This window comes from Pyxicephalus adspersus, chromosome 5 (genome assembly GCF_032062135.1).
Source record: "Pyxicephalus adspersus chromosome 5, UCB_Pads_2.0, whole genome shotgun sequence".
NCBI classification, from domain to species: Eukaryota; Metazoa; Chordata; class Amphibia; order Anura; family Pyxicephalidae; genus Pyxicephalus; species Pyxicephalus adspersus.
Window position 1 is genome coordinate 123,690,600 of NC_092862.1, and position 25,417 is coordinate 123,716,016.

At 37.2% G+C, this 25,417-nt stretch overlaps 1 protein-coding gene across 10 annotated transcripts in view; it reads right to left on the reverse strand.

Moving 5' to 3' along the window:
• Positions 1–25,417, reverse strand: part of DIP2C (disco interacting protein 2 homolog C) — a 274,574-nt gene that overhangs the window by 18,312 nt on the left and 230,845 nt on the right. For 4 of the 10 annotated variants that reach the window (XM_072412615.1, XM_072412618.1, XM_072412620.1 and 1 more), the window contains 10 exons: positions 24,307–24,387; positions 23,433–23,571; positions 22,542–22,663; positions 18,866–18,977; positions 16,622–16,731; positions 13,930–14,060; positions 12,008–12,176; positions 9,542–9,712; positions 5,239–5,268; positions 478–539 (listed from right to left, as the gene is read on the reverse strand). In XM_072412615.1, coding sequence (XP_072268716.1) covers positions 478–539; positions 5,239–5,268; positions 9,542–9,712; positions 12,008–12,176; positions 13,930–14,060; positions 16,622–16,731; positions 18,866–18,977; positions 22,542–22,663; positions 23,433–23,571; positions 24,307–24,387 — 1,127 coding nt within the window. The remainder of the gene's footprint in view (positions 1–477; positions 540–5,238; positions 5,269–9,541; positions 9,713–12,007; positions 12,177–13,929; positions 14,061–16,621; positions 16,732–18,865; positions 18,978–22,541; positions 22,664–23,432; positions 23,572–24,306; positions 24,388–25,417) is intronic. The other 6 variants (XM_072412619.1, XM_072412624.1, XM_072412623.1 and 3 more) reach the window with 3 other exon arrangements.

Here is a 25,417-nt window from a genome sequence, read left to right on the forward strand (position 1 = left end):
TAATACTGTTCACTTTATTTTCTTATTCCAGGGATTGATAAAATTAGACCCAGGATGGTTGTGCTTGTGGGGCAGACTTTTGCACTACTTTACTATGTACCAGCAGAGTGATCTGCTAGATCATTTGTGAAGGTCAGGATATTTGTTAGAGGGACCAACACAGGTGTGCAGCCAGATAATGTGTCATGCAGACAGATATGTAGTGAAGGTTTGAAAGAATATGAAAGTGAAGTTTTGTCCAGCCATTTCTTATACCACAGATAATGAGGGTGTGCACCTAATAAACCCTACAGTGGCATTTGCTGCTTACTGATCTTGCAGGTCTCCATCATTGCCATCCGCTGAAAAATCTACTCAGCATATCTCAGTATGGAAAGCACACCAATAATCCTTGCTAACTGTTCCATAACAGAATCATTAAAAACTTCTTCTGATACACAGGTGTATGAACACAGGAATGTAAAGTGTCTTACATACCGATCATGTCGCAATGCTCTCATGTCCACGTACACAGTTGTGGGATCTGGTCCAGATGTTCCCTGCAATACAATTTGTATTTCAGAGTTAATACATTAGGTGATATAACCGTTAATCATAATACTAATATGGGAAGGGAGGTATTATATTTATAGGAATATAGGACATATCTTACATCATTGTCTCAATAGAAACAAGAAAAATAAACAGTAAAATAAATGTCTGTACATGGACAGCAAAGATAAGTGTTTACACATCAAAATCAATAGGAATGACCATATATATTTTTTTCTATAACGTCTCTAACATTAACTATAACTTAAGAGAAATATAATACATAACATTCTCAACAGCAACCAATATGAATTCATTTCTTTTAAAACCATCGTCAGCATAAATCACTTTTTAAACAGCAACAACTATGGAGTGGCAGGAGGGAGGGGGAATTGTGACAGTGCTAAAGAATATCCGTCTAAAGCATTCACATTTATTCAAAGGCACACTGAAAGTGAATATACAAAATATTTACAGAAAGGAAAAAGCCACTGCAAGTAAGCATTTAAGATGCTTGATTTTTCTGTGCTTTTAATTGTAATTTTAACTAGGAGTCTATACAAGCTGGGTATGTGTTCTGAACAGAGCTGAACACAAAGGAAAAGAAGTGCAGAAAACCAAGAGACCCCACATTCTAGAGCTCATCCTCCTGAATAATAAATATTACCTACACTTTTAATGCAAAGTCATTCAACCCTATAGGAATATATTAAATCATTTAGTAGCTGCTGCTTTGTGTCTCTCCAGAACTCCAGTGGCAAGATTGTTTTTCTAGGTCTACGCACCAGCCTCAGTAATTTCAAGGCAGTCCAACTCTCTTTTGAATTTTTATTTCAGTTACATTATGGGAAATGTAACCAAAAGAGGAAGAATAATCCTTGAGCAGGAGTAAAGGTGGTCCTATAGTAGAAGGAGTAAGTCTCCAAGGCCACTTTACTTTTTTTTTTGTACAATGCACCTTTGTTCTGTAAACATAATGGCCAGACAATGTGCCATAAGGAGCGATGAGTACATACATCACTAGTGTACATTTTCAACCAGATCAACCCATACAGCAAAAGCACTGGAGATCAAAATGTGTAAAAAATGAAAAAGTATTTTCAACAAACTGCATCATATAATAACTTATATATTTTTTTGAGTAAGTGTTTGAAGAACCACTCCTCCTAGCAAGAAAAACCTAAAACACACTTCAAATATCCATGACATATCTGTAGTCCACTGGTAACACAAGAAATGTGAATGTTAAAGTAAAAAAAGTGTAGAAGTAATATCCATACAAACCTCAAATTTTTGTTTTACTGAAGAAAATGTGGTAGAGAAGGTTGCTTGCATTTGGTTATACTTACAATAATCATTTCATATAGTTTAAATACCTGTTTTCAGTCCATGTGTTTTTTTTTTCTGTCAATCAATTTTTGCCATGGAATGCTGATACACTGAGTTTTTTGGCTAAATAGATCTGATGGCAGATATCTTTTAAAATTTTAGCCTCATTTTCTGAGGCTGGAAGGCTGTTTATACACAACTTATTTAACCAACTAAACCCAAAACATAATAGGAATTGATGGCAAATAGGGGGATAAAAAGTTTCGTAGAGAATACAGGCAGCCAAAAACATCCCAAGGGGTCTAACATCTAAAACTTTAGCATGGACTTAAGCATGTAAATCTTTGGTGCTAATATAGTATGTGAACTTAAAACACATTGCATACCATCACTGATGGCCATAGGGGCACTTCAAGGTTACTGTAAAGTCAGCAAATATGTACCTGTGCTAGGTCACACCACATCCAGCGCCTACATATACTTTTTGCTACAAACATGAGAAGCCTCAAAAGAGTTGTCATGCAATGTCTCTGTACTGCATTACTCGTGTTACCCAAACTCACTTCTTTTATCTGGAACAGCTACAATTCTGACATTCAGTCACTAGTGTTACTTGCAGATACTTTTAGCAATGGACAGTTTTCTCTGTAGAACAAGTTTTTCACATGTGAGTATGCTATTCAGTGAAGCCAAATGAAGTCAGTGATACTAAACCAATATTGTTAACAGGGATGATAGGAGACTTTATGCTGACAAAGGTAACCTGTGACACATTTACCTAAACATAATAAACCCCCTGTGCATTGACACAGAAAGGTTTCCAAGAATATTTCCAAGACAATACTGTTTAATTAGTTTTAGTCACAGAATAATGCATTTTAATTGTTTGCATTTTTGTGCTATGGGGTAAAGCTGCTTTTTCTTGTCTCTATGCACAGCAAAAGAACTGATTTAAGATATATGACCTTACATAAACCTACAGACATTCAGGAAGTAACAAAAATGCAATAAAAACCCACCAGAACAAGGATAAGTTGGCCCTAACTACAGGACAAGAATACCCAGTACAAGAAGACACAGATTTTTATTCTTGTCTTTATACTCTATATAAAGCGACATTAATCTACTAGAAACCAAACCACATCAAAATGGTTGTGACTCCTCAGTTCTGTTTGCAGCTGAAACTATAGAGGGGTGACAGACACATAACTGCTACTTGGCAAAATCCAAGGTTTAGATTGTGCAACCTGTGGTATGAAGAAGCATACCTGCAAACACTCAATTTTAGGTTTGTTTGCTTTTATTCTTTATGAGCTGGCTTGAAAATTATATTTAAACATACAAATTTGTGAGACCTCAAATGGCAACATTGCAGCTATTAGTTATATTCATGATTACCCCAAAGGCTTCTGAACTGCATACAACTAAAACACAGTAATTGTTAGAGCACAGAAGATATGAATAGCGAAATTTTAAAACTGGAAATATACTGTACAAGAAATCTGACCAGATTCGAAAAGTGGCTCAGCCGATCCAACTGGAGGACTTCGACAGTTATTAACGTCCATCAAGCCAATTCAGCTGGGGTAAACTGAAGTTGTTTCAGGCTTCAGCTGCCAATACAACACTCTGTTGTTGGGTGATCCTGAGTGTAAGGCTTGTTGCCCATGCTTGTGATATCCAAACTCAAAATAGGTTCTGATCTAGGGTTGCAATAGCTCAGATCTCAGAATCGGAAGCTAAAATGAGAACTACACAGTCACCACTGGTGGGTCGGCAGTTTTTACAGGTGAACTCCGGGCAAGCGGCCATATTAAACAGTTACAAATACAAGTATTGGAACTTTTTTTAATTGTTTCCTGTGTTATAATTTAGGTAATTCTGCCAATCTTTAAACTTTAATGAAGCAGCAGCACAGTTTGGCCACGATGTATACTAACCTTATGATTAGACAAAAAATAGTAAGAGGTAATTCCTCCTCTTCAGAACTGCAGTTTAGGGGATTTCTATGAAGTCACATTCTGTTACTTACAGTAATTATAATTAAAGTGTATATAAACTCTAGCAATCAAATTTTCTTAAACTCAAAGTTTCCCCGTGCAGACCCTTTGGGCCTGATTTATTAAAGTTATTCAAGGCTGCATAGGATACACTTTCATCAGTAATCCTGGGGGATCTAGCAAACCGGGGATGGAACTGGTCCAGGATTTAAAACATTTGCTAACAGTAGATACATTTTAGGAAATTCATTCCAGGTTTTCTGGATCAGCCCGGTTCACTGATGAAAGTGTATACTCTCCAGCCTTGGAGAGCTTTATTAAATAAGGCCCACTGATTTCACTCAAAAAGGCCAATAAGCTCCAGAGGTCGGTTAGCTTTTATGTTGTAGAAATCTGAGAGTAGGAGTGGCTGAGTAGTTTGGACACCAGGGGAGCTAATACCCCCCCCCCCCCCCCCCACACTTCAAAAAATGTGTGTTATCAGGATTACCTGCTTTTGGAGCTTTTATTAAATACAGACGTATGAGAACTAAGCTGATTATTGATTTCTGATCTGCAAAGATTTCAAGAAACAAAAAATTCTATGTATTGTTAGAAATATGTGCTTTGTTAAGCAGATACTAGAAAAGTGCAAAACAAGACCTATGTAAAAGTCACAAACACAAGTGGAGATCAGTGTATAGGCTTGCACTTTTATGGGAATGGAAATGTGTAGAGGAGCCTCTATTGTATCTTTGGCTATGCAAGTTATAGCCAGTAATACCACAGCTACATATATTGCAGCACAGTGAGAGAAGACCAGACATGGAGCAAAACAAAGCCTACCAAAAAAATATTCAGCACAAAAGTAGCAATAAATCAGCAAAAATGTAAACCTGCACAAAATACAATACATTTATTATGGCCAACAATGTTTATTGGAAAATGTACCTTAATGATTTAAAGAGTTAAGCCAGACAAAACTGATATTTTAATCCAGAAGTGCCATACCCACTGCATTCCTGCAAATCCTGGGGACTCCAGTAGTGTTTGTAGATCTGCCCACTTGCTACTACAAGGGATCTCACTGTTTCTTCATAAATAAAATGCTTCATAAATGATAAAAATTAAAACCACATAGAGTGAGACTTTGTGAAGAGGCCAAGCAGGAACACACAGCACAGAGAAGTGACTATTAGAGCTCCCAAGAAATAAGAAATCAGTAGGCTTAGTCCACCAGCATTTTCCCTAACGGTTTTGCATGGCCTTTACCTAAGCTGTGTACTTGATTTATGGCACCAGTGCTTTACTAAATGTATAAGTGAGCAGCTCCATGTTTAGTCTTCTCTTCACTAGGAAGCCTATAAGCGGGTGTTTAGGGAACGTGAAAATCCCCTACCTGCTCAGCCAGTTTCCCCAGCCTGTGTGGCTATAGCAGCAGGGATTGCAAAGGGATGAGTGAAGGTACAGTAGGGAACAGGTGGAGAAAATGAGAAGGAGGAGGAAACATACACAAGTCATAAGGAAACGGGTGACGTAAGGAAAACGCCAGAAGCGGGGAGTAAAGAAAAACAAAACAAAAACAAATGTCAAATATAGAAACTGTATTAAATGAAGAAATAAAACCAGAACAGTTAAGGTAACAAAAAAGAATTATTCTGTAAAAGTTTTAAACAACCAAAAAATGAAATAATGTGTACATGTTTAGTAGAGACACTTATGAACATTTGATGCCTAAGCAGCATTTGATGTTTAAAAACACATCTAAAATACAAACATAGTGAAGCAACATGTAGCTGGCATTGATAATATGGGCAAATGTAAGCTGGCAATATACAAGGGACCCTGTGCTTCTTCTCTGTGAAGGATCAGACCCTCAGAAGACTTTTGGTATCCAACATACACTGTTCAGAACACATCACAAGTCCTCACACTGTGAACCGTTATGTTGGCCTATTTGAGGATTACAGGCTCATAAAAATGTCCAAGGTTGTTTGTGGTCATTTGTATCCCATGACCACAAACAGGGGTGTCAAAGTGCCAAATTTGGCCCTCAAGCTCCTTTTTTCTTGGCCCCCCAAAGAATTCCGATTATTCTACATATTCCGATATTAACTACATCTGGCCCGCCCGTGTTACCACCTCACATCATCATTTTCAATACATGCAATACATAGACATTATTCCATGTACACTTATCATGTGACACAAAGCCTAGGCAATGATCACATGGTGCCTAACTACCAGGGGCATTGTGTTTGTTTCAATCCATTAGAGACTGCATAGTGTAATATTTAGTGTCAGACAACCTTGTGATGTGGAAGGATGAACAACACACAGCCGGCATAAATGAATGGAAATTAGTCTTTTCAACCCTGAAGTGTGTGTAGAGGGTTTTTTTTGGATGAAGTAGTAAACTTCCTCAATTAATTCAATAAATTTCAAGTTTGGCCCCTGACTTGGTCTATGTTTTTAATTTCGTCCCTCTGTGTATTTGAGATTGACACTGCCATAGAGGTTAAGGAAGCCCAGAGACATTCTTAGTGAGAATGAGGAAAGAATTATTAGCATTGTTGGGACCACAAATATTTTTCTTTATCACAGGTGACATTGACTAACAATGAAAATGCCATGATAATTTTATTTTTCTTTTATCGGATAAAAGGGAATTATACTGAACTGTTTGCAGTGATTTTCCTATTTTGTAAAAGAATTGTTATCAATCAAGTTGTTAATTGCTGTTAATATTTACAAGGATAATACCCCCCTTCCTTCACCAAACCACATAACTTGTAGGACTTGTAGGTATTTTTTCACAATTGAAAGCTTACCCATTTTTTTTCAAGAAATCTGCATAGTCGATCATACTTTTACTAGTTTTGAAAAAATAAAAAACGTTTATTGTGTACAAATAGATCCAATGGTGTTATTGGCAGCAAGCTTTTAGCATACAGTAGAAGTTTTATCAATAAGAACATGACATATGAAGTTGAAGGACCTGTATAGTTATATACTAGCAACTAAGGTGTCCACTGAAAGCCAAGCTACAACACTCACCACCATGGCATGAAAAGTATTCAACCGGCTTGTTCGAGCTTCGCAGCTTCAGCTAATATTTTACTTTGTTAAATATTTTACATTGGTAAAACAATTGCATAGAGAATAGCACTCTGGCCTTTGCAAGCGCTGGGTCCCAGGTACGAATCTTGGCCAGGCCACTATTTGCATGGAGTTTGCATGTTCTTTTTGTGTTTGCGTGGGTTTACCCCCAGGTACTCTAGTTTCCTCCCACACTCCACAAAAAGCGTGCAGGTATGTTAATTGGGTTCCACCCAAATTGACCTTAGACTGTGTTAATGACATATAATGGGACAAGGCTATGGACCTTGAAAAGTCCTGTGTAATATGTTGGCGCTATATAAATACTAGTTATTAAAAATAATAATAATAAAATTAAAAGAATAGTCTGACATTTTCCTAAATGTTAAATTGAGTCACAGTTTCCAAAGAGGTCTCAGTTAAGTTCAATCACAGCCTTCCTAGGTTATCTTTGGTACATCATACATGCACCATGTGATTCTAACCTAATATATGTTGGATGATCAATTTCTAGCAGATAGGAGGACCCTAAATCTTTCATCTATTTAGTGATTTCTCATGCACTCATGGTATACAACAAGCAATATTTTTTATAATTAAAATTGCACTCCAAGAAAAAAAGCTAATTAGACAGGTATATACATGTATTGGAACTGTTATACCGGGCAAATATTTTAGATCACTACTCATGCATTTATGAACTTTAGAAGTCCTGCAGAAAGACCAAGCTATATTGGTGACCTGCTTTTTCTTTACTGCATTTAGGCAATACAGCTTGGCCATTCAAATCAGCACACGGACAAAGAAAGGGCAGCAGACAACTGATAAGGTTGAGGTTTAGTCCACTTTCTCCTTTCTAAAAGCACGTACCTTGTCATAAATGTGAATACAGCAAAACTTTTTAAACTTCCCTCTTCCACTGCTGTTGTATAGTGGAATACAAAAGGCTGATTAGTCATATTAAGGTACTTGCACTTTTATTTTCCACTGATTTTGTAATTACTACACTACTACATAAATAGGATTTTTACATCTATCTGCAAATCCTAATGAATACAATAATAAAGTGTGCAGATAGCTTATGAAAATAAAGGGTAAATGTATCTGTGCAGCTAAAGAAACTTTCTATATAGACATCCATCTGAACTTTGAAAGAAGATGCTTAGAATGACAACATACTGCAACAAGAAAGCTTGGGGTGAAACATCACCAGACACATTAAAATGAAGAGCTACGAAAATAAAAAAGTTACATATATGTTTAGCAGAGCACTTGTGTCTCTGATATAAATTATTATGATCTTAAATTTATATAGAAATATTACAAAGATGAATTTTAATTCTTTTTTCATCAAATCCTGTTACATGTCCTAACAGAAATACAGAATCCAATTTCTATCTATTCTGTTAAGGAAACCTATACTGATGAAAATATAAAGCATACTGTTGCTGACCTCCTACTGAAAATACCTGGCTGCTTCTGCTGTCAATGCTTTCTGAGGCACAGACCCAGAAGGATCATGTAGCAAAGCCCAAGTGAAGTCACGCCTGCTTATTCTGTTTGTAATCATTGGCTCAGAAAGCACTGAAACCACTGGATTAACATGACAGCCAAAAAGCTAGCAAAGTATGGTTAGTAATGTCAGCCTACTTATTTCTTTAATAAAGTTTTAGTATAAGTACAAGGACATTGTTGATATATACTACTATAGTTTTACACAGTACAAAACAAATGAATAGAAAGCCTGCACAGGCTTGTTATTTATGGATATACTCATCCTGGAGATCAGATGACAAAGCCTGAGAAAAGCTGTTCTAAAATTATGAGTTGCTGTATTTTGTGTATGCTCCAGTAATCGAACAAATTTGTTAAAACCCCATTTATGTTAAAGACAATCATTAGATACTTTCAGGTATTTTTCTATGCTATTCCAAGCTAATGTGTTCAGTTTGGTGACAGACAAAATGGGATGTAGGGGGCAAATCTCCCATTGGAAACTGCAGACAAAATAAAATCCAGACAGGTTTTAAGCCTTCCCAAGTCTAACCAAAACAAAAAAAACAGCTCAAGTTGGGATTTAAGCCATTCACAGTCTGTATATTCAAGTTTATTTTAAAAGAATAATTCTCCTATGTTTGTGTTAAAGAATTCCAACCATTATATGAGATGGGCAACCCAAAGGTAAACAGTGACCATTTTGTTCTAACAAAAGAGCCTGGAAGACATATAAAAAGCTGCTGGATGCACCTCCTGCTCGCTGCATATAATACCAAATATGCCCATGTGTGGTATATCATAATTACTTAGCAAATGTATCAGTACTATATCATTTTGTTATTTTTATTCCTGTCCATAATAGAAAAAGAAAGGAAAACATGTACAAACTAACAATACATACATTACCTTTAAATGGGAATCATATGAGATCTGAAGACTATGAGTTCTACAAAAACCATCTGCTACAAAACCCTTTTACAACCTTACTAGACATGAATACAGTTTGGTGCTGTAAATATGTATGAAGATATTGGCAAAGACAACTGCAGAATGTTAGCATAATATATCTGCAGGATGATAAAGGAAGAGTGGGGATTATACTGTACCTGTAAACATATGGCTAGGTTAACCCTGCAGCCAAATGATGTGCTAACGGCCCTTGGATGGAGACCCAAGTCTTTAAATAGCTTTGAAAAAGACTGGGTTAGAGAAATTCGAGGACGCTCCTCAGCCACAACCACACAGGTCCGTACTCTGGACAGGTCCAAGCCTCTAGCCTACAAGATCAATGCCAAAAGGTATTATTTCTCACAAAACACATTACAGGCAGATCTAATACAAAAAACAGAAGAAAAGAAAAATTGTGACTAATCCTAAACACGGTCAGGATTCTGCGATGTAATGTACAAATTACCGACAAATACAGAATTAGTTTTACAGATTTTAAACATCAATAGTAAAACGTCCCACGCATTTAGCAAGGTGAACGAGGGGTCATGTAATTTTGGAGAATTTATACAAGACCATTAAAGAGGAAATGTAAAAATATTGGCAACTATTTCCACGTTTTCCAATATATCATAAAAGTGTGAATAATATGAGTTACATTATAACCAAAAACAGAACAAAAGGGGGAAAACACTTCATAAACATGACATGTTTTAGGAACTAGAGAACAGATTGGTGTTTAATCCGAGCACTGGGTCTGCCAATAATGTGAGCTGGCTTGAATGTAGTGTAGAAATACATAAGTTGAAGGAGCTCTACGTCTCTTAAAATTACATCAAGTATTACTTATGAAATGTTGTTATTAATGTGTTATATTCACATTTCCAGAAGGCAGGCTTTGGGTGGTTTGAATTTCCTTCTCAAAATATTTTCTTCAGGCCACACATGGCCCAGTGCTACCAACTGGCCTCAACCGTAAGATAATTAATTTTACTCTTAAGTGGGATTTACTAATGGTTATGCTGGATTGCAGCACATATTGGTCCTATCAAAGAACCTACAAACAATATACGGCAATATTGATGTGAAATATCACATTTCCCCCAAATTCAGTGATTGTTGTTATCTAAAAAGTTTGAACTACAACACACATTTTTATTTTGGGCAATAATTGCCACCATGTCATAATACATACTTAAAGTTGTATTTTTAAGACATCATGCTATTATGTTAGTATGTGTATAGGGTCCAGTCCAGTCCTAGGTCAAATAATACAAAGTATAAATACTAGAACATTTTCACCAAAATCAGGGATTTTTTTGGGACTTATAGGTATAAAGGAAAACAGTGGTTGTGCAGTTATCGTGATTGGAAGGTGATATGAGAGACTTCAGTATGGACATTTTTGTTTAATATATTTGGGTTGCTTTGATTAAATGCTTTTGAGTACGATATTTGAGCAGCTGCTCCCATTATTAATAAAGTAGCGTTCTTGTGCTGTGAAACGCGTCGGAAACACCAGGCTCTTTAATTAACTGAATTTATTATAATGTCAACATGTGAAGATATTAAATATGATTAATCAGAAACCTGGAGAGAATGTGTCCTAAATAATATGTGTATATAACTGGAAGTATTCAAAATTGACCATGTGTTTTACAAATATTGACTTACTTCATTTTGTTTTAACTTTTGTAAATAATAGAATGTAAAACATTTTAATAGTGGTATACCTTTGTTGTTTCCTTTATACCTAGTCCAAAAAAGTCCTGATTTTGGTAAAAATGTTGTTGAATTTTTACCTATTACCAACAGAACCCATATTCAGTAGCTCTACCTTTACTTTATGCCTAAAATCAGTAAAACTGTACTAAAATTATCCCCTGTAAGCCCCAAAATTTCTACAACTTCTTAGAGGATGGGTTTTGGAAAGTTACCTACAGTGTTCACTACAACTTCTCCAGTGGTATGTGCACGATACAGACTAAACCAGCGGTCCCCAACCTGTGGTCTGCGGCTCAGGCTGGTGCATCCCACAGCGGGGTCAGGAGAGGGACCCCGCTTGAGGGGGTGCACTGGCCAGAGCCATGGGCCATATCTCTGGTATGCATCGCAGGCCCAGGGTGGGTTGTGTCTCCAGACACAACCTGCCCACTCTCCTATCGCAGGCTCAAACCTGCAATGGGAGAGTGGGCGGGTTCTGGCATTTTGACATCATTCAGGGGGAAGTTTGTTCCCCTTTGAGTGACATACGGCTCCCCGCGCATGCACGGTCTAGAGTCCGTAATTTAGTGGTCTGTGATGTCCAAAAGGTTGGGGACCACTGGTCTAAACTATCCTACAGATTATGCTCAAGCCCAGGGTGGGAGGAAAAGCCAGATTCCAGTTCGTACTCCAGGTAATCAGAGTCAGATTTTCAAAAAGGGTGTTGAGCTCGATATAGCACAATGCATTTACACTACAATGAAAAATTAGTTTTGGATAGCCTGACCTATTAGGAATTTGCTTTGAAGCACTGATATAACATGTTTGCAGAGATATCAAAGAGAAGAATATTATATCACATAGCCCTGAATGTGCATTCCAAATAAATAACATTAGTAGGGATGAAATTCTTGTGTTACCTTTAAGGATTCAGTCTGTAAGCCAAGTCCCTTGGTACAGAGTTCCATTACAGAGTAAGAACAGAATGTGTCTCTGACTTTGTACTGACTCACAGCAAGAAGCCACAAGGCAGGATTGATCTCCAGCTCTGAGGGAGGAATCAGAATAGACTGGTGTCCTGAATACACGCTGTAAAGACATGAGACATATTAGCATGCGCTCTGAGTCAGGCTGCAGTATTTTATTACATGAACATTGCTGACTATGCAAACTGCTATGACCCAAACATAGCTATTAAATTTAATTTACTATTTTATGTCACTAATCTATGGTGTGTTTCATATTTGCTTACACTGGATGGAGTCAAAAAATATAAAAGCTAAAGATGGAGGTTTTAAAATCAATACATCAAGTACTTAAATATGGGGCTAGACAAAGGGCTGACACTACTGACCTGATTGTAAAAATATAAATTGCTTGGCTCTGTCTGCCTTAACTACTTTTTGATCAAAAGCAAAAAAGGAACTATCCTTATTACTCCAGGTTAATGGCTCAGTTAAATCCATTAGATCAGCATGACAGTCCTCCAAATAGAATTTGCATATGAGATAAACAAAGGCAGCCTACATTTTTTTTTCTGCATTAGTTTTGTTTGAATTCTGATGTTATATTGGGTGACATGCTGTTCTGTATCAACAAGTTTTTGTTGGCTTGGAACAGGTATTGAATTCTATGTCTATGGGAATGCAAAACCCAAAATGATTAGCGTAAATTTCCTCTAAGTTCCGATGGGTTTGCAAAATTTTGCGAAACCACCAGAAACCATCATAGGAGGAATATCCCGGCTGCATTCCTATATACAGCCGTGGGAATCCTGTCAGTAAGCGATCCCTGGGCACTACAGGTCAGAATGAGGGCAAGCCCTTATACTGACCTATAGTGCCCGGGAATCGCTCACTGAGAGGAGGATTCCCTTGGCTGTATTTATGAATGAAGCCAAGATACTCTTCCTCTCAGAGAGAGTCAGGCGGCTTGCGTTTATGAATGAACGCGGCCGTGGGAAAAATCAGAGAATTTTTCCCACTCTGCATTCATTCATGAGCAGCCAGCGAGACTTACACTGTGTTTCTGGATAGAGAAACTCTATCCAGAAACACATAGTACAGGACTGCAAAAGCAATCATTGGAGCGGAGCTGCTCCACTTTCCTGATTGCTATTGCCACCCTGTAGTATGTGTTCCTGAATAAAGTTGCTCTAACACAGAACTCCTGTGTTCTTGGATAGAGAAACTCTATCCAAGAACACATACAAGTAAAGGGTTGCAAGAGCAATCAGGGGAGCGGAGCTGACAGCTCCGGAGCACCCACAACTATCTCAGGAGCACCTACAACTATCGTCAAATTGATGCTATCAAAACATGACCAAAGCCTGTTAACACGCGTTCCAACACAAAATTATCTGAAAGCAACAACAGTACCATTCTGATTTGTCTTTTTGGTCACGATAAATGCCTACTGTAATAATGGACAAATAGGCAGTCTAGGAAGAAAATTGGGAAACCAAGCTGGAAAATTAAAGACACCTATTGACCAGGGTGACAGTTTATTCTTACACACAGTCTTCTCTGAAGATAATCTGTGCTCATAATAGGTCTGTATAGTTAAAATACCTAACACTTTTAAGGTCGGTACACTGACCGCTGTTGATCCAAAAATCATCGGTCGGTTCCTGGTCAGCCACTAGTTTTTTAGATCAGTGCAGAATAAAAGTTTAGAGGAAATACAGTGCTGCACCTTGATGTACAAACTACATTCCCATACAAAACTTTTTATGAAAGTTGCAGAATAATGGTGTTTCAGCAACCAGCTTTTGAATATAAAATAAATAAATTAAACTTAGCAATCAGAAAAGATTACTGTTGTGAGCATGCAAAAAACATACCTACAGAGGCACCAAAGGACAAAGCCCAATCCACAGTAAGGATCCAAACATATAGCCACCTCTCTTGATGGGTAGAGTTCACACTGCAATTTAATGGATCGACAGAAGGCACTAGTGGCTGCATGGGACATCTGAAAGAAAACAGGATCTATAATATACTATCTATATCTATAAATCTATAAATGCACATAAATAGGCAAAACTGCTTATCCTCAATAGAAACAACAGAAATTACAATAAAGGGTCTTTTACATAAAATATTAAACACAACAAAGACAACAATAAAAGCATACCAAAGGCTGTACCAATGTGAATACAGTATGAATAAACAGTAGTCAATTTGGTGAAAGAAGGGTGAGCAACATACTAAGCCAACTAGGGCTCAATTTGTTTGCACATTGCTTGTCAGCCATGTTCGTACAAGCAGTTAGAAGAGGGTTGACCTCATCAGGCCAAAGGTTGCTGTTCTTTCATTCAACTAAGAAGTAAGATTTTAAGAGGAAAGATAGCTTACCTTTGCTGATTAACCAGCAAAAAACATAAGTATGGGGCATATAATAGTATCCAGAGATTATGAATTTTGCCAGAAATGTTGTGTTATAGAAAAAAGGAGTTCTCCCTCTTAGCACACAGTAAAGTGGACATCAATGGAATTCATATGTAAGTTCAATTGACAGCAGGAGGTAAGGGTCTGCAATGAAAATCTGTTACAATCTTTATAATGTATATAACTTGTACTGGAAGAATTGTGTTCTTTTTCAACAACAAAAGGGGGAGTTAGGAACATCCGATAATAAATCACAAAGCCTTATAGCAACAAAAGTGTTACTAAAGAGCATCATGATAAATTTGGTGTAAGCCTCATTTACATTTTAAATATGCTCCTAATGAATCGAAATAGAAGGCCTGGCCCCAGCTCCTGAGCCATTAAATCTTTATGATAGAGCAGAACATTTTTTACTACACTGGTTGCCTGACTTGGCTAAATTATAGCTTGTTAAAGCAATCTGTAACAGATTTGTTCTGAATGCAGTTTGCAGTGAGTAAATACAGAACATTTCGAGAAATTACTTTTCCATGGAAAAGCTGCAGTATTAAGCAGGCATTTTGATACTGTGGTTGAATGGTCACACAAAGATAGTTCATTTCTGTGTTTCAGCTTTGTGGAATAGTGACCTCAGTAGTCAATAAGAAGATAGAGTTTAAAAAAAGAGCCAGTCGCCTAAAGAATGGCCAGTCGATGCCTGTAAAACTGTGTATAGATTTTAGAAAGCAGTCAATTGTACAAGCTCGATCTGATGGTTCTCAGGGCATTCTATCATTAAAGCACTGCAGGGTGCTATATCAACTTCTGAGCCCAGCTTGGCTTCAATGATGCAGAGAAGAAGGCAAGAAGAAGAAGCCAGCATTAACTTAACAAGGAAGAACAACAGAATATGGGATAGGTGCTACGTGGGTATCAGCAGGTCTAAGAAGCATCTGCAAACATGAAACTGCCATCTTTCTTTCATTCAGCCAATATTTGATGTCTATGGTTAGGCTGGAAATAGTCAGTTCTTTCTAAATATACTTGTTAATGTTTTCCAAATGTTTATTAAAGCAGCTTCTTCATTGTTAAGGGATGGCAAATGAGATCTAAAAGTTTCTTCTGAAAGCTAAATCGGTCAGCTTCAAGTGCTGGTACTCAATTACTGCTAGAGCATCTGGGTATTCCAAAAGTTGGATAAAAGTAGGATGTAAATTTAGACAACTTATTAGGATGAGCTCTAGCCTGCCCCTTCTACTCTAGACACTAAATGTTATAGGCAGCTTCACCTTCTAACATGGAAATCCAGGGGATGAGATGGGACTGCAAGCTTTTGTTACATTTTTATTAATATTACTGGCTTTTGTACGTGAACAATTGCTGGCACCTAAAGACATCTTTTATAGAATACAGAGGAGGTTTATCACTTTTAAACTTGCTACCGATTGCTTTGTGGATGTGGTGTTCTCAGGCACATAAATCTAAACAGAATCCATTGAAATTTCTGATTTGGGATGCCGGACACTTTCTTTATGTCTTTAAAATGCCATTGGGACCAGAAAACATGCAGTTAAACTTTGGGAGTTCTGTCAGCCATCCTTCTCTTCTCTACATGAGACAGAAAGGTTCAGCTCAATAGCATACTTGTGAAACCAACCTTGACCTTCCATGGAGTCTACAAGCTTTCCCAGCATACATATGGCTGTATCACATTCCCTCATGCACTTAAAAATGTAGTCCACATTCTCCTATTGTTAGTAAAGTTTGAATCTTAGGTCTTAGGGTCCTTTCTGATAGCTGTTGATGGGGCTGTGAGAGACCCAACTTCACACGGATGAGCTCTCCGCCAGTGCTGCAACCGACTACTCCCAAAGCCGTGGCCTTACTATAAAAACACACTTGTCTGTTTTGCCTAACATAGCAAAATTGTACTGTACTATACCTATGATTTTAAAAGGGTTTGTAAAGCAGCATAGGTGAATCCAGATGCAAGAAGGTCATTGATAGCCCCCAAAAAAGGTGATTTGGTGGGAATTTCAGCAATGCAATGCATGGGTATAATGTGGCCAGTTCATAGTCCATACTAGATCACATCCACTAATCCAGTCAAGGCAGAAAACACCAAAAATTGGCTAATGTAGCAATATAATATAATTGTGTACATACCTTCACCCCAGCAAGCATTCCAGTTGTAGATACACTAAAATCAAGGTAAGCCAACGTTTCTGGGTCAGAGGGTTTGTAGATTTGGGAAGGTCTTTTCTTTGGCAAATCATCTGAAAAAAGGAAAAACATAATGTAGAGGGTGCATTTAATCGGCTCATGTAGTAGATCACATTCATCTCTACTTTTTTACTCTTTCAGTCATTCAAAAAATAGCATAATGGATTTTTGTCTGTGCTAGAAGTAGAGATTCTGGGGTTGGTTTTCTACAGGAACATAGACTGTACATATAGCAAAGTAAATTATCCCCATGCAGGGGAGATTTCACGTAGCTTAGTAAATGGAGTAGACTCTGCTGATTTCAAGCATTCAAATATGCACAAGCATGACAAAAAACCTTGCATTTGATTGGGTATTTTTTTCAAAGTTGAGTATCATAGCATTTACTAAGCTAAGTAATCTTTTCCTTGCAAGGTTAACAGCCCAAACTCCTTCAGTAAAATATCCCCTATGCATCCAATGTGCTGAAAACTTGATTAGGTTTAGATCAAGGTGACTTCATACACTGTCCCCTGTTTAGGAAGAACCTAAATTTTGTTTGCAAACACATGTAGGTGGTATCATGCTCTAAGGCATTTGTAGACACAAACATCCACAACCCTTATTGTCATTCCAAATTTAGTATGCTATCAGCTTCCTGAAGCCCCTTTATTGCAGAGTTTAGAAGGAGAGTATAAAACATGCTAATATGAAAAGACCAAAGTAGCAGAGAGAGAAGAGCTAATCATTGTGCTGCTTCTCCTTTCACAGTCTGTTTATGGACCGGAGAGGAACAAGACCTACAGCAGAGCAGTGTAAATCAATAAATGGACAGAAATGTAAATCCTTTGGCAGGTAACACAGCTCCATATGTGTATTTAATTTATACATTTAGCTGTTTGCCAGGAGTCCAAGGTTAAAGACTATGTTTTCTCCATAATAATTTCCCACTGTGTTAAGCCAAGAGAATGATGGTTACCAAATAATTGTTACAAGATCTGTAAATATAGTTAGCGTGCTATGTCAACGCTGTGTAGTGTTTACTGCTGTAAGCACACAGGGAATGCTTTCAATATTTGCTTAACTCAGAAGTTGAAACAAACCATAATACTAAAATATAATTACAGAAAATGGTAAATTGATTGTGTAATAGTGGCTTTTTAATTAATTTGTCCCCAGCTGTTTTCGTAAAATATGGCGTCGAGACCTGGCCAGGAATATCAGTCTAAGGCTATTTTCCCAGATTGCTGGGCATAATTATCACTGTAAATAAAACTGTGGTCAAGGATGCTGGGAGTTTTTAGGGAAACTGAAAACAATACAGATAAAATTCTATGTCGTATAAACTCCCCCGATACTGCTAAAACATGCCATATTCTTCATAAAATTGTACTAAAATTCCAAGAGGTACTAAAAATAAACGTGACTACACTGTAAAGTTCTGTTTGCTGTAATAGATTAGGCAGGGTGGGGTAGTTCAATCAGGATATACTTACCTTGAAGCTTAGCAGGTCCAATGATGGTTCAGGACATGTGGCGTGAAGCCATGATTGCAATGCTATTTCAACATATAGTTGTCTATAGGTAAATTGAACTTCCTTGATGTTGGTGCACACAAAAGTATTTTATTCATAAATTTGATATTATTCACCCGTCATTAAGGCGAAACTCCAGGAAAAAAAAAATACAAATAATATTGCACAGCTGTATTCGTTACATAATTAAAGGCCCATAACACATGGGCCTTGGATATTCAGGAACCAGCACATAACTGCAATGCACAGTATCAGGTGTCTGTGTGATGTAGTGCCATTCATTCTTAATAGCAACCAATGCACACTTTGATTACAGTACATTGCAATGTGCATTGTTGTGGATTGTACTGCCAGAAATGGTGCATACTTGTGCATCGTTTGGAATGGAAGCAGCCCATTCAAGTTAAAGCTGGTGAAGGGAAAAGCAACCAAAGTAGTCGGTCAGTTGTACAAAACTGCAAGGGAGAGGGGGAGATAAGAGTTTCCTCCCCTGCCAGACATGGCTCTGCTCTCTGATATGATATGATGAAAGTTTCACCTAGTCTTCTTGCAGTGGTAACATAAATGTAAAATACCCTTTTGTTGATAGCAATGGGGTTAGTATTGGAGTAATTGGGTACAAATGCTAAACATTTCCAATATCTTCCATATCAGACATAAATTAAACTCTCACCAGTGTCCAGGATGGGAGGCCACGTTCTGACATCTACGGCTGCTGCTGCCTCTCTTGACCTTAGCAGTTTACAAATGAGTTGCGTTGTCATTAAACAGGCAGAACGACTCACCTACGGGGACAAAGCAGAATAACACAAGTATTTTATTCCCTTTTGCTCCTTATGCTTCTATCCCTGCACAGTATTGTATTTCCCAGAGGTTCTGAAATATCAATATTCCTCTTTATCACACGTTTAGTTAACAATCCAAATGAATGTGCTCTGCTACGGCTGTGTCATAAACACCAAGCATGGGAAATCTGGATTTGACATCAGTGAGGCGTGTGGATAAGAACTTTTGAAATGTGGGAAAAACATTAGGTTACACTTAGACTAAAATGCATTTGCATGAGAAGAACACACTAGCAAGTCTGTTTTAGGGTGAATAATCCTTCCTGCTGGCGGTAAAAGAGCTGTCAGAAAAAAAGCATCTCAAGCCAGAAAGCTTACTCGAAGGTCAAAAGGTGTGATTTCCTGTTCATGACTGCACATAAATATACATATCGGTACAAAGAAAACAGCCCCTATTGGCCTTATTATTTCAAATTTTTATAAAAATAAAATTAAAAATTAAAAACAAACTGTGAGAAAAAGTAAAAAGAATACAATAAGAGCACACAATACAAAAGAAAAATATTGTAAACTCAAACAACACACCAAATAAAAGGTTAATTAATCAATCAATTATCAAAATAAAGAAAAAATTATGAAACTAGGCAGCTTAGTGAAATATATTGAAAGTTTTTCACTATAGCAAAAATTCCAGTAAAATTGCTGGGAAATCAATTTTGCTAAAATAATCCCTATCTGTCATTGCATAGAATGACCGCACAATTGCCTTCATATACCTTTCCTCTTTGTATTACAATATCTGCTTTTATACAATCCAGTAAGTAAAAATGAACATAAAAGGTGAGAATTTACCAGGACAATGGCACCATTAAATGTTAAATGGTATGATCTTACTGATATCATTATTATTATATGTGGTCTGAGTTTAATTATGCATTAGGACCCTGTGGCATCAACAGCTCCAAACTTCTGGAAGGGATCCCAGCTATCAGTGTATGGCTACCACTTCATTCATAATTCCAGCACCTCATAAGACAGCAGGCACATGCTTTATATTCAAAGTGTTCAGTACTGCAAAATCAACCAATCAGGTGCACTCAAAAAGGAAAAAGCTGCATGTTTCTAAGCTGTAAAAAGTTTTGTGACTCCACTTGTGTTTAAAAAAGTGAAGAAGATAAAAGCAAAGAACAAGTGGTAAAAATCTTACTATAGAATCAACATAATTCTTTTTTTTTTGTGTCTAGCTAACTTCGATACAGCTCAAAAAATGCTTAACAGTAAAGAATCTGATATCAGAATGAAGGGCAAATGCAAGGAAATAAATATTAAAAAGCCATCATAAAAACTCTCATGCACATATCTCCCATATTATATCTTTACTATATAACTAACTTATTACGAAGGACCAAAGTGCAGCACTGATCAATAACTTCCTTATTTTCATCATTCATTCCCTGTGAAGCTTTCAAAGATCTGGAATAAAGCTGCTGTATATATCCTATTAATAAAAGAATGTGTGATGTATTTCTTATTATGGTGAGTAATGCCACTGTCAACACCACAGATTTCATACGCTAAGCAATCTTTGGCACTAATGTATTTGTCCCAGGGGAAATGTTTATGAACGTAAAGGAATGATGATGCTTTTAAAACTTTTAAGAGGTGGGTGCCTGCTAAAAGCTATAGACAAAAGAAGAATTATTCTTCCCTACACTGCTGCCAGTTTGTAATCCAAAATCTTTTATCTCAGAAGGATATGGAGAGGGAAACTATGGTAGCATGGCACATTTTTCATAATGTAAATGCTCATTTTATTAGGTACTAAAAATATAAATAAAATTGGTATGCAGCAAAATTCTTTAGAAATCAAGATGTTCCCTTCTGTAGACAACAGAGCTGTGGAAGTAAGGGCCATTTCAGACTTGTGGTTGACCGCAGCATTCAACCCCCCCCCCCCCCCCATTCAACTGCAGTTAGCCACTCCCAGGCACTCAGCAAACTGCTGCAATGGAAGCTTAGGATCGGCAAAATAAGGAAAAGCAACCTTGTGGCCAGAAGTGGCTAGTCCCTTCCAGGAACTGTGCCGCAATCCAATGCAACCACTGAATGGGAGTAGCTGAGCCTGTGGTAGAACCGCAATTCAGAAATGTCTGTTACCCATCAGACCCTCCCATTACAAGCAGAAAAGTACAGGGGTGGATATATAGAGTCACCCTGCCCAAAAAATAAGAGCAATACACCAAGGATGGCAAGATTCAGTAACACACTCTAATAGCTCGTGTGTTAGACAATATACTAATCCTTAGATGTCAGCCTAAGAGCTGGGGCAGGAAATATAAACTTTGCAAAGGATCACATATGTTTCCTTTAGGAGACCTCCTTTATATAACAACAAAAAGATCAGAGAGACTTAGAAAATTTAGCATTTACAGTAAACAACAAAGGTAAGCAAAATAAAGCGAGGTAAGATATAAATAACTGACACCCCTCCTATTAAACTCTCACTACACATGAGAAGTATGGTATTAGTTGTCCTAATGAACAGTTTCTTTTTCACTTTTGATGAGCATATCTAAAAGTTTATGTAATTAATGGGCATGAAATCCAAAATGCTTATGGAAATTAATTTTCCTAAAAATTAAAGAACTTCACGTTGTTTAAAAGGCAATTAGGATCTGTTTCATTTAAAGTGTTTGGTTCCACATTATTGCCAGATAATCATAACATGTTCGCAACTTGAATATACAACATGTTTAGAGACGATTCTGATCAAGTCCCAGAAAGACTCATTTAAAGAATCTAGAGAAAAGAAAAAGTTAAACCGTTATCCCCTCCAAAAAAAAACATTCCTTTTATACAGACCCTCTAAAATGCTTCAATGTGACAGTCAAGGGTGAAGAAACTGCTTGTGCTGCAGAAAGACCTATCTGCAGACGTATGTGGGTGATTGTGGCAGAAGTGTGCCAGGATGGGAGAGATGTTCTTCCTTCAACTACCAATCCTATAAAATAGTTGTTTCATGTTTCATGAACTAGTTGTAGAAAGACCAGATGGTATCAAGCAGGTTGTGCACTTGTGCACATGAAACATGTGCTACAATATGGCTATACTTAACAAGCATTCAAAGTATTGGGATATCCATTTTTGACCATGTCACCAGCCCCATCCTCCCAAAGATGGGCCTGTTTGGGTGTACCGCATGCTCTCTGAATGGCGTGGTACAACTGGATGGACAGCAGGTCATCGCTACCTTTTTTGCTTCTTTGTAGTATTCTGTATTTTTGACTTCTGTCATAAATCCATAATATTTTGGAATTTTTAAATATTTTCTGCTGTTAAACATGTTCAATTTCAAACCAGATGTACTTATCAATGGGATCAAGACATACTGTACATATAATTTTAGGAAGTACGCTATCCAGCCTGTGTTCTTTACACAAAGACAGGATTGAATGGATGGAAGATTCAATCTGCAGATCAGTAATGTTCCATATTTTATGTAAATGGTTGTCTTTATCCTCAGAAATGATCAGACCACATCATCGCAGAAGATCCAAGTCTTACCTCCACTATCATCTTCACTGTTGGCAGCGTTGTTGCAATATTCTGCGGGTGTGGAGGTCGTACAGTTATTGGCACACAGCCTGCATACAGACAGCCGTAAAATGCTGCTATCAGGTCAATTCCTGCAAAAGGAAAAGACATAAAGTGCCATCAGATTGTAACCAGGGGAGCAATTGTAATTTTCACAAAACACATGTAGAAACCCTGCATTAGCTTTTAATGTGCCAGTGGAATTTAAAAAGTAACGTTTAAAATGTTCAAATCTGCAGCTTTTAATAAAATAGTTAGCTATTGATCCTAACATGAAAGTCCTTGCTGTTTAAAGCACTGTTCCCACTTTTAATTTGTGTTTCTGCATTGTCACATGATACTGCAAGTGGTTGTTCCAATGCCCATTAGACAGACATGCCACCCCCTCCATTCCTGACAAATGTCACGCATGTCATACATGTAGTGTGTGGCCAATAGCCATGCTCATTGGCCCACATGCCCATGTTCATTACTGCAGATTTCTGCAAAGTTTTCAGGGTTTTACCGCCACCCTTTTCCTCATTCATGCTTGTACCCTGTACACCAGTGACGTTACTTATTTGTCTAAAGAGAACCCTCATCCTGGGTACTAAAATGAACATGCATTCTCTCATCCCTTATTGCCTTGAGAATGCAGCAGTATCAGATTTAGGAACAGAGTGCTCATAGTCAAGTCACCACCATAGAAGGTTGGCTGTACAGAGAACATCTGCAAAGTGCTATTGCTAAAACTTATTGCAGAAGTCCTGTGGGTCCCTTAGAATCAAGTGCCTTAAATAGATGGCCATTATCGGCCACTGATTACTCATTTTAGGATAAAATACAAATAAAAATGCAAAATTCAGGAAAATAAAAATGTACCTGGAGGATACACAAGAGCCACATGATCTCCATCCTGTAAATGTCCCCTTTCCATTAGCATCACAGCAATCTTCTCAGCTCGCTTATGTAGTTGGCTACATGTCAGAGAGTTGGCTATTGTTCCCTGCAGATGATAACACTTTATAATACACAAAGATCAAAAGAGTTTAAAGAGATACCGAAATCCACCTTTTTCAATACAAAAATGAGATACAAAGAAAGTAAACAATTAGTTTTTCTTGCTTTTCTGATTACATAATTAAACTGATAATTGTTCTTTGGTCTGCACTCACAATCAGTTATCTCCCCTCCTAAAGACAAATGAGCCTCTCTGAAATGTAATAGTTTTCCCCTATATGATAATTCAGACTGTAATAAGTGTCATAAGTAGGAAAATAGAATGATAAATCTGGCGGTGGGCATAACCATTCTGGACAAAACATATGAAAGACACCATTTAACAAATAACAGGACAAAACCTCTAGATTTCCACATTGACTCCACAGATCTAGAATAAATAAACTGAATGTAGCATACTGTATACATTCTGATGGTAGACTTGCTTTTGACATCCCTGATGGCCACACCATCCAGCAAGAATTAGACAGTACCTCTTTATTCTACTCCTTTGCCAGGAGTGACATAACCTGATCTACGAAGAACCCGATCTTTACAGCTAAGTATGATTATGAAATGTACTGCAATTAATTTCAAAGCAAATATAAATAAAACCTTTTTCTGCACAATCTTGACAGTCAGAAGTGTACATATCCTTTACATTTTAAAGTGTTGCCATTTGAATGCAATGGGTCCAGTGCCAAAGCATAAGAGCTGGTGACACATAAAGAAGCACATTAACGCACATAGATCTTACCCTTGAATTTAACAAGGTGTAAAGTACATGATCAGGTGTTGTTTGTGCTCTCCACTGAAGAACTTCCGATAAGAATAAAAACTGAAATGAAAACACAATTATTCAGCAATAAATATCATTAAGGATTTGCTTCTACAGCTGTGATAAAAGTACTCCAAGCAAAAAATGACATTAAACTTACTGAAACATTATTCCTGCTGAGTACTTTTCATCTTTCTAATGTCTCTACCTTGTTGGTTAATTTCTTTTTACTGCCCAAATTAACTTATGTGGTCACTGGTTCAATTGCCGCCCTTTCTATGAACCTACTGCGGCACTGGACACTTACACAAAAGTGTAAAGCAAAGACAGCAATGAGAAAAAGCTGCATTTCCTATCCATAGCCTGAGAGGCCAGCTATGTCTATCTGCACAAAAAGTTTACATAACTAAAAGTAAATGGGAGGACTTTGATTTTAGCATATTCACAATGTTTCTTGGATAAGATTATAGCAACTTCATATTATTTACAAATGCATGAGAATGACAGCAAGAATATCCTTAAATCTTTAAGGAAATGTGAAATACAGTAAGTAACTGTGATTTTTACTTAGCAAAAAATGTGTTGTACTTTACATACAGTATGTAGAGGTAAGTCTTTTAAGATACGGAAAACAAAAAGTAACCACAACTTTCTGATGCCCAATAGTTCCTAATACAAAGCCAACTGCAAGCAAGTATACAACTTCACAAACCTGTGCATACTATTGATCATTGATTCTTTAGTTATAACGATTTAGAATTAGAATTTTTTAATCAACGTTATTTTTTTTGTGGCCAATCCAACATCATTTATGCTCATACATCCTCTGTTTGTATAGGCATGGTCAATGTTATTTTTGTATGTATATGTTTATGTATATGTTTTTACAGTTCTGTTTCTTCTTCACTACAATAGGGCAGTATTTGAAGCTGTTGTGGGTGCCCTAACTCTATCTTTCCACCAGTAGAGAAGGACATTGTGATCTAGGAGAAGAAACTTGAAACCTGAAATTAACATAGGAGGTCCCTGGTGGTAGCACAATATATGCCAGCAAAATCTTTTCTATATGCTGGGATTTAGGTAGGCTTTG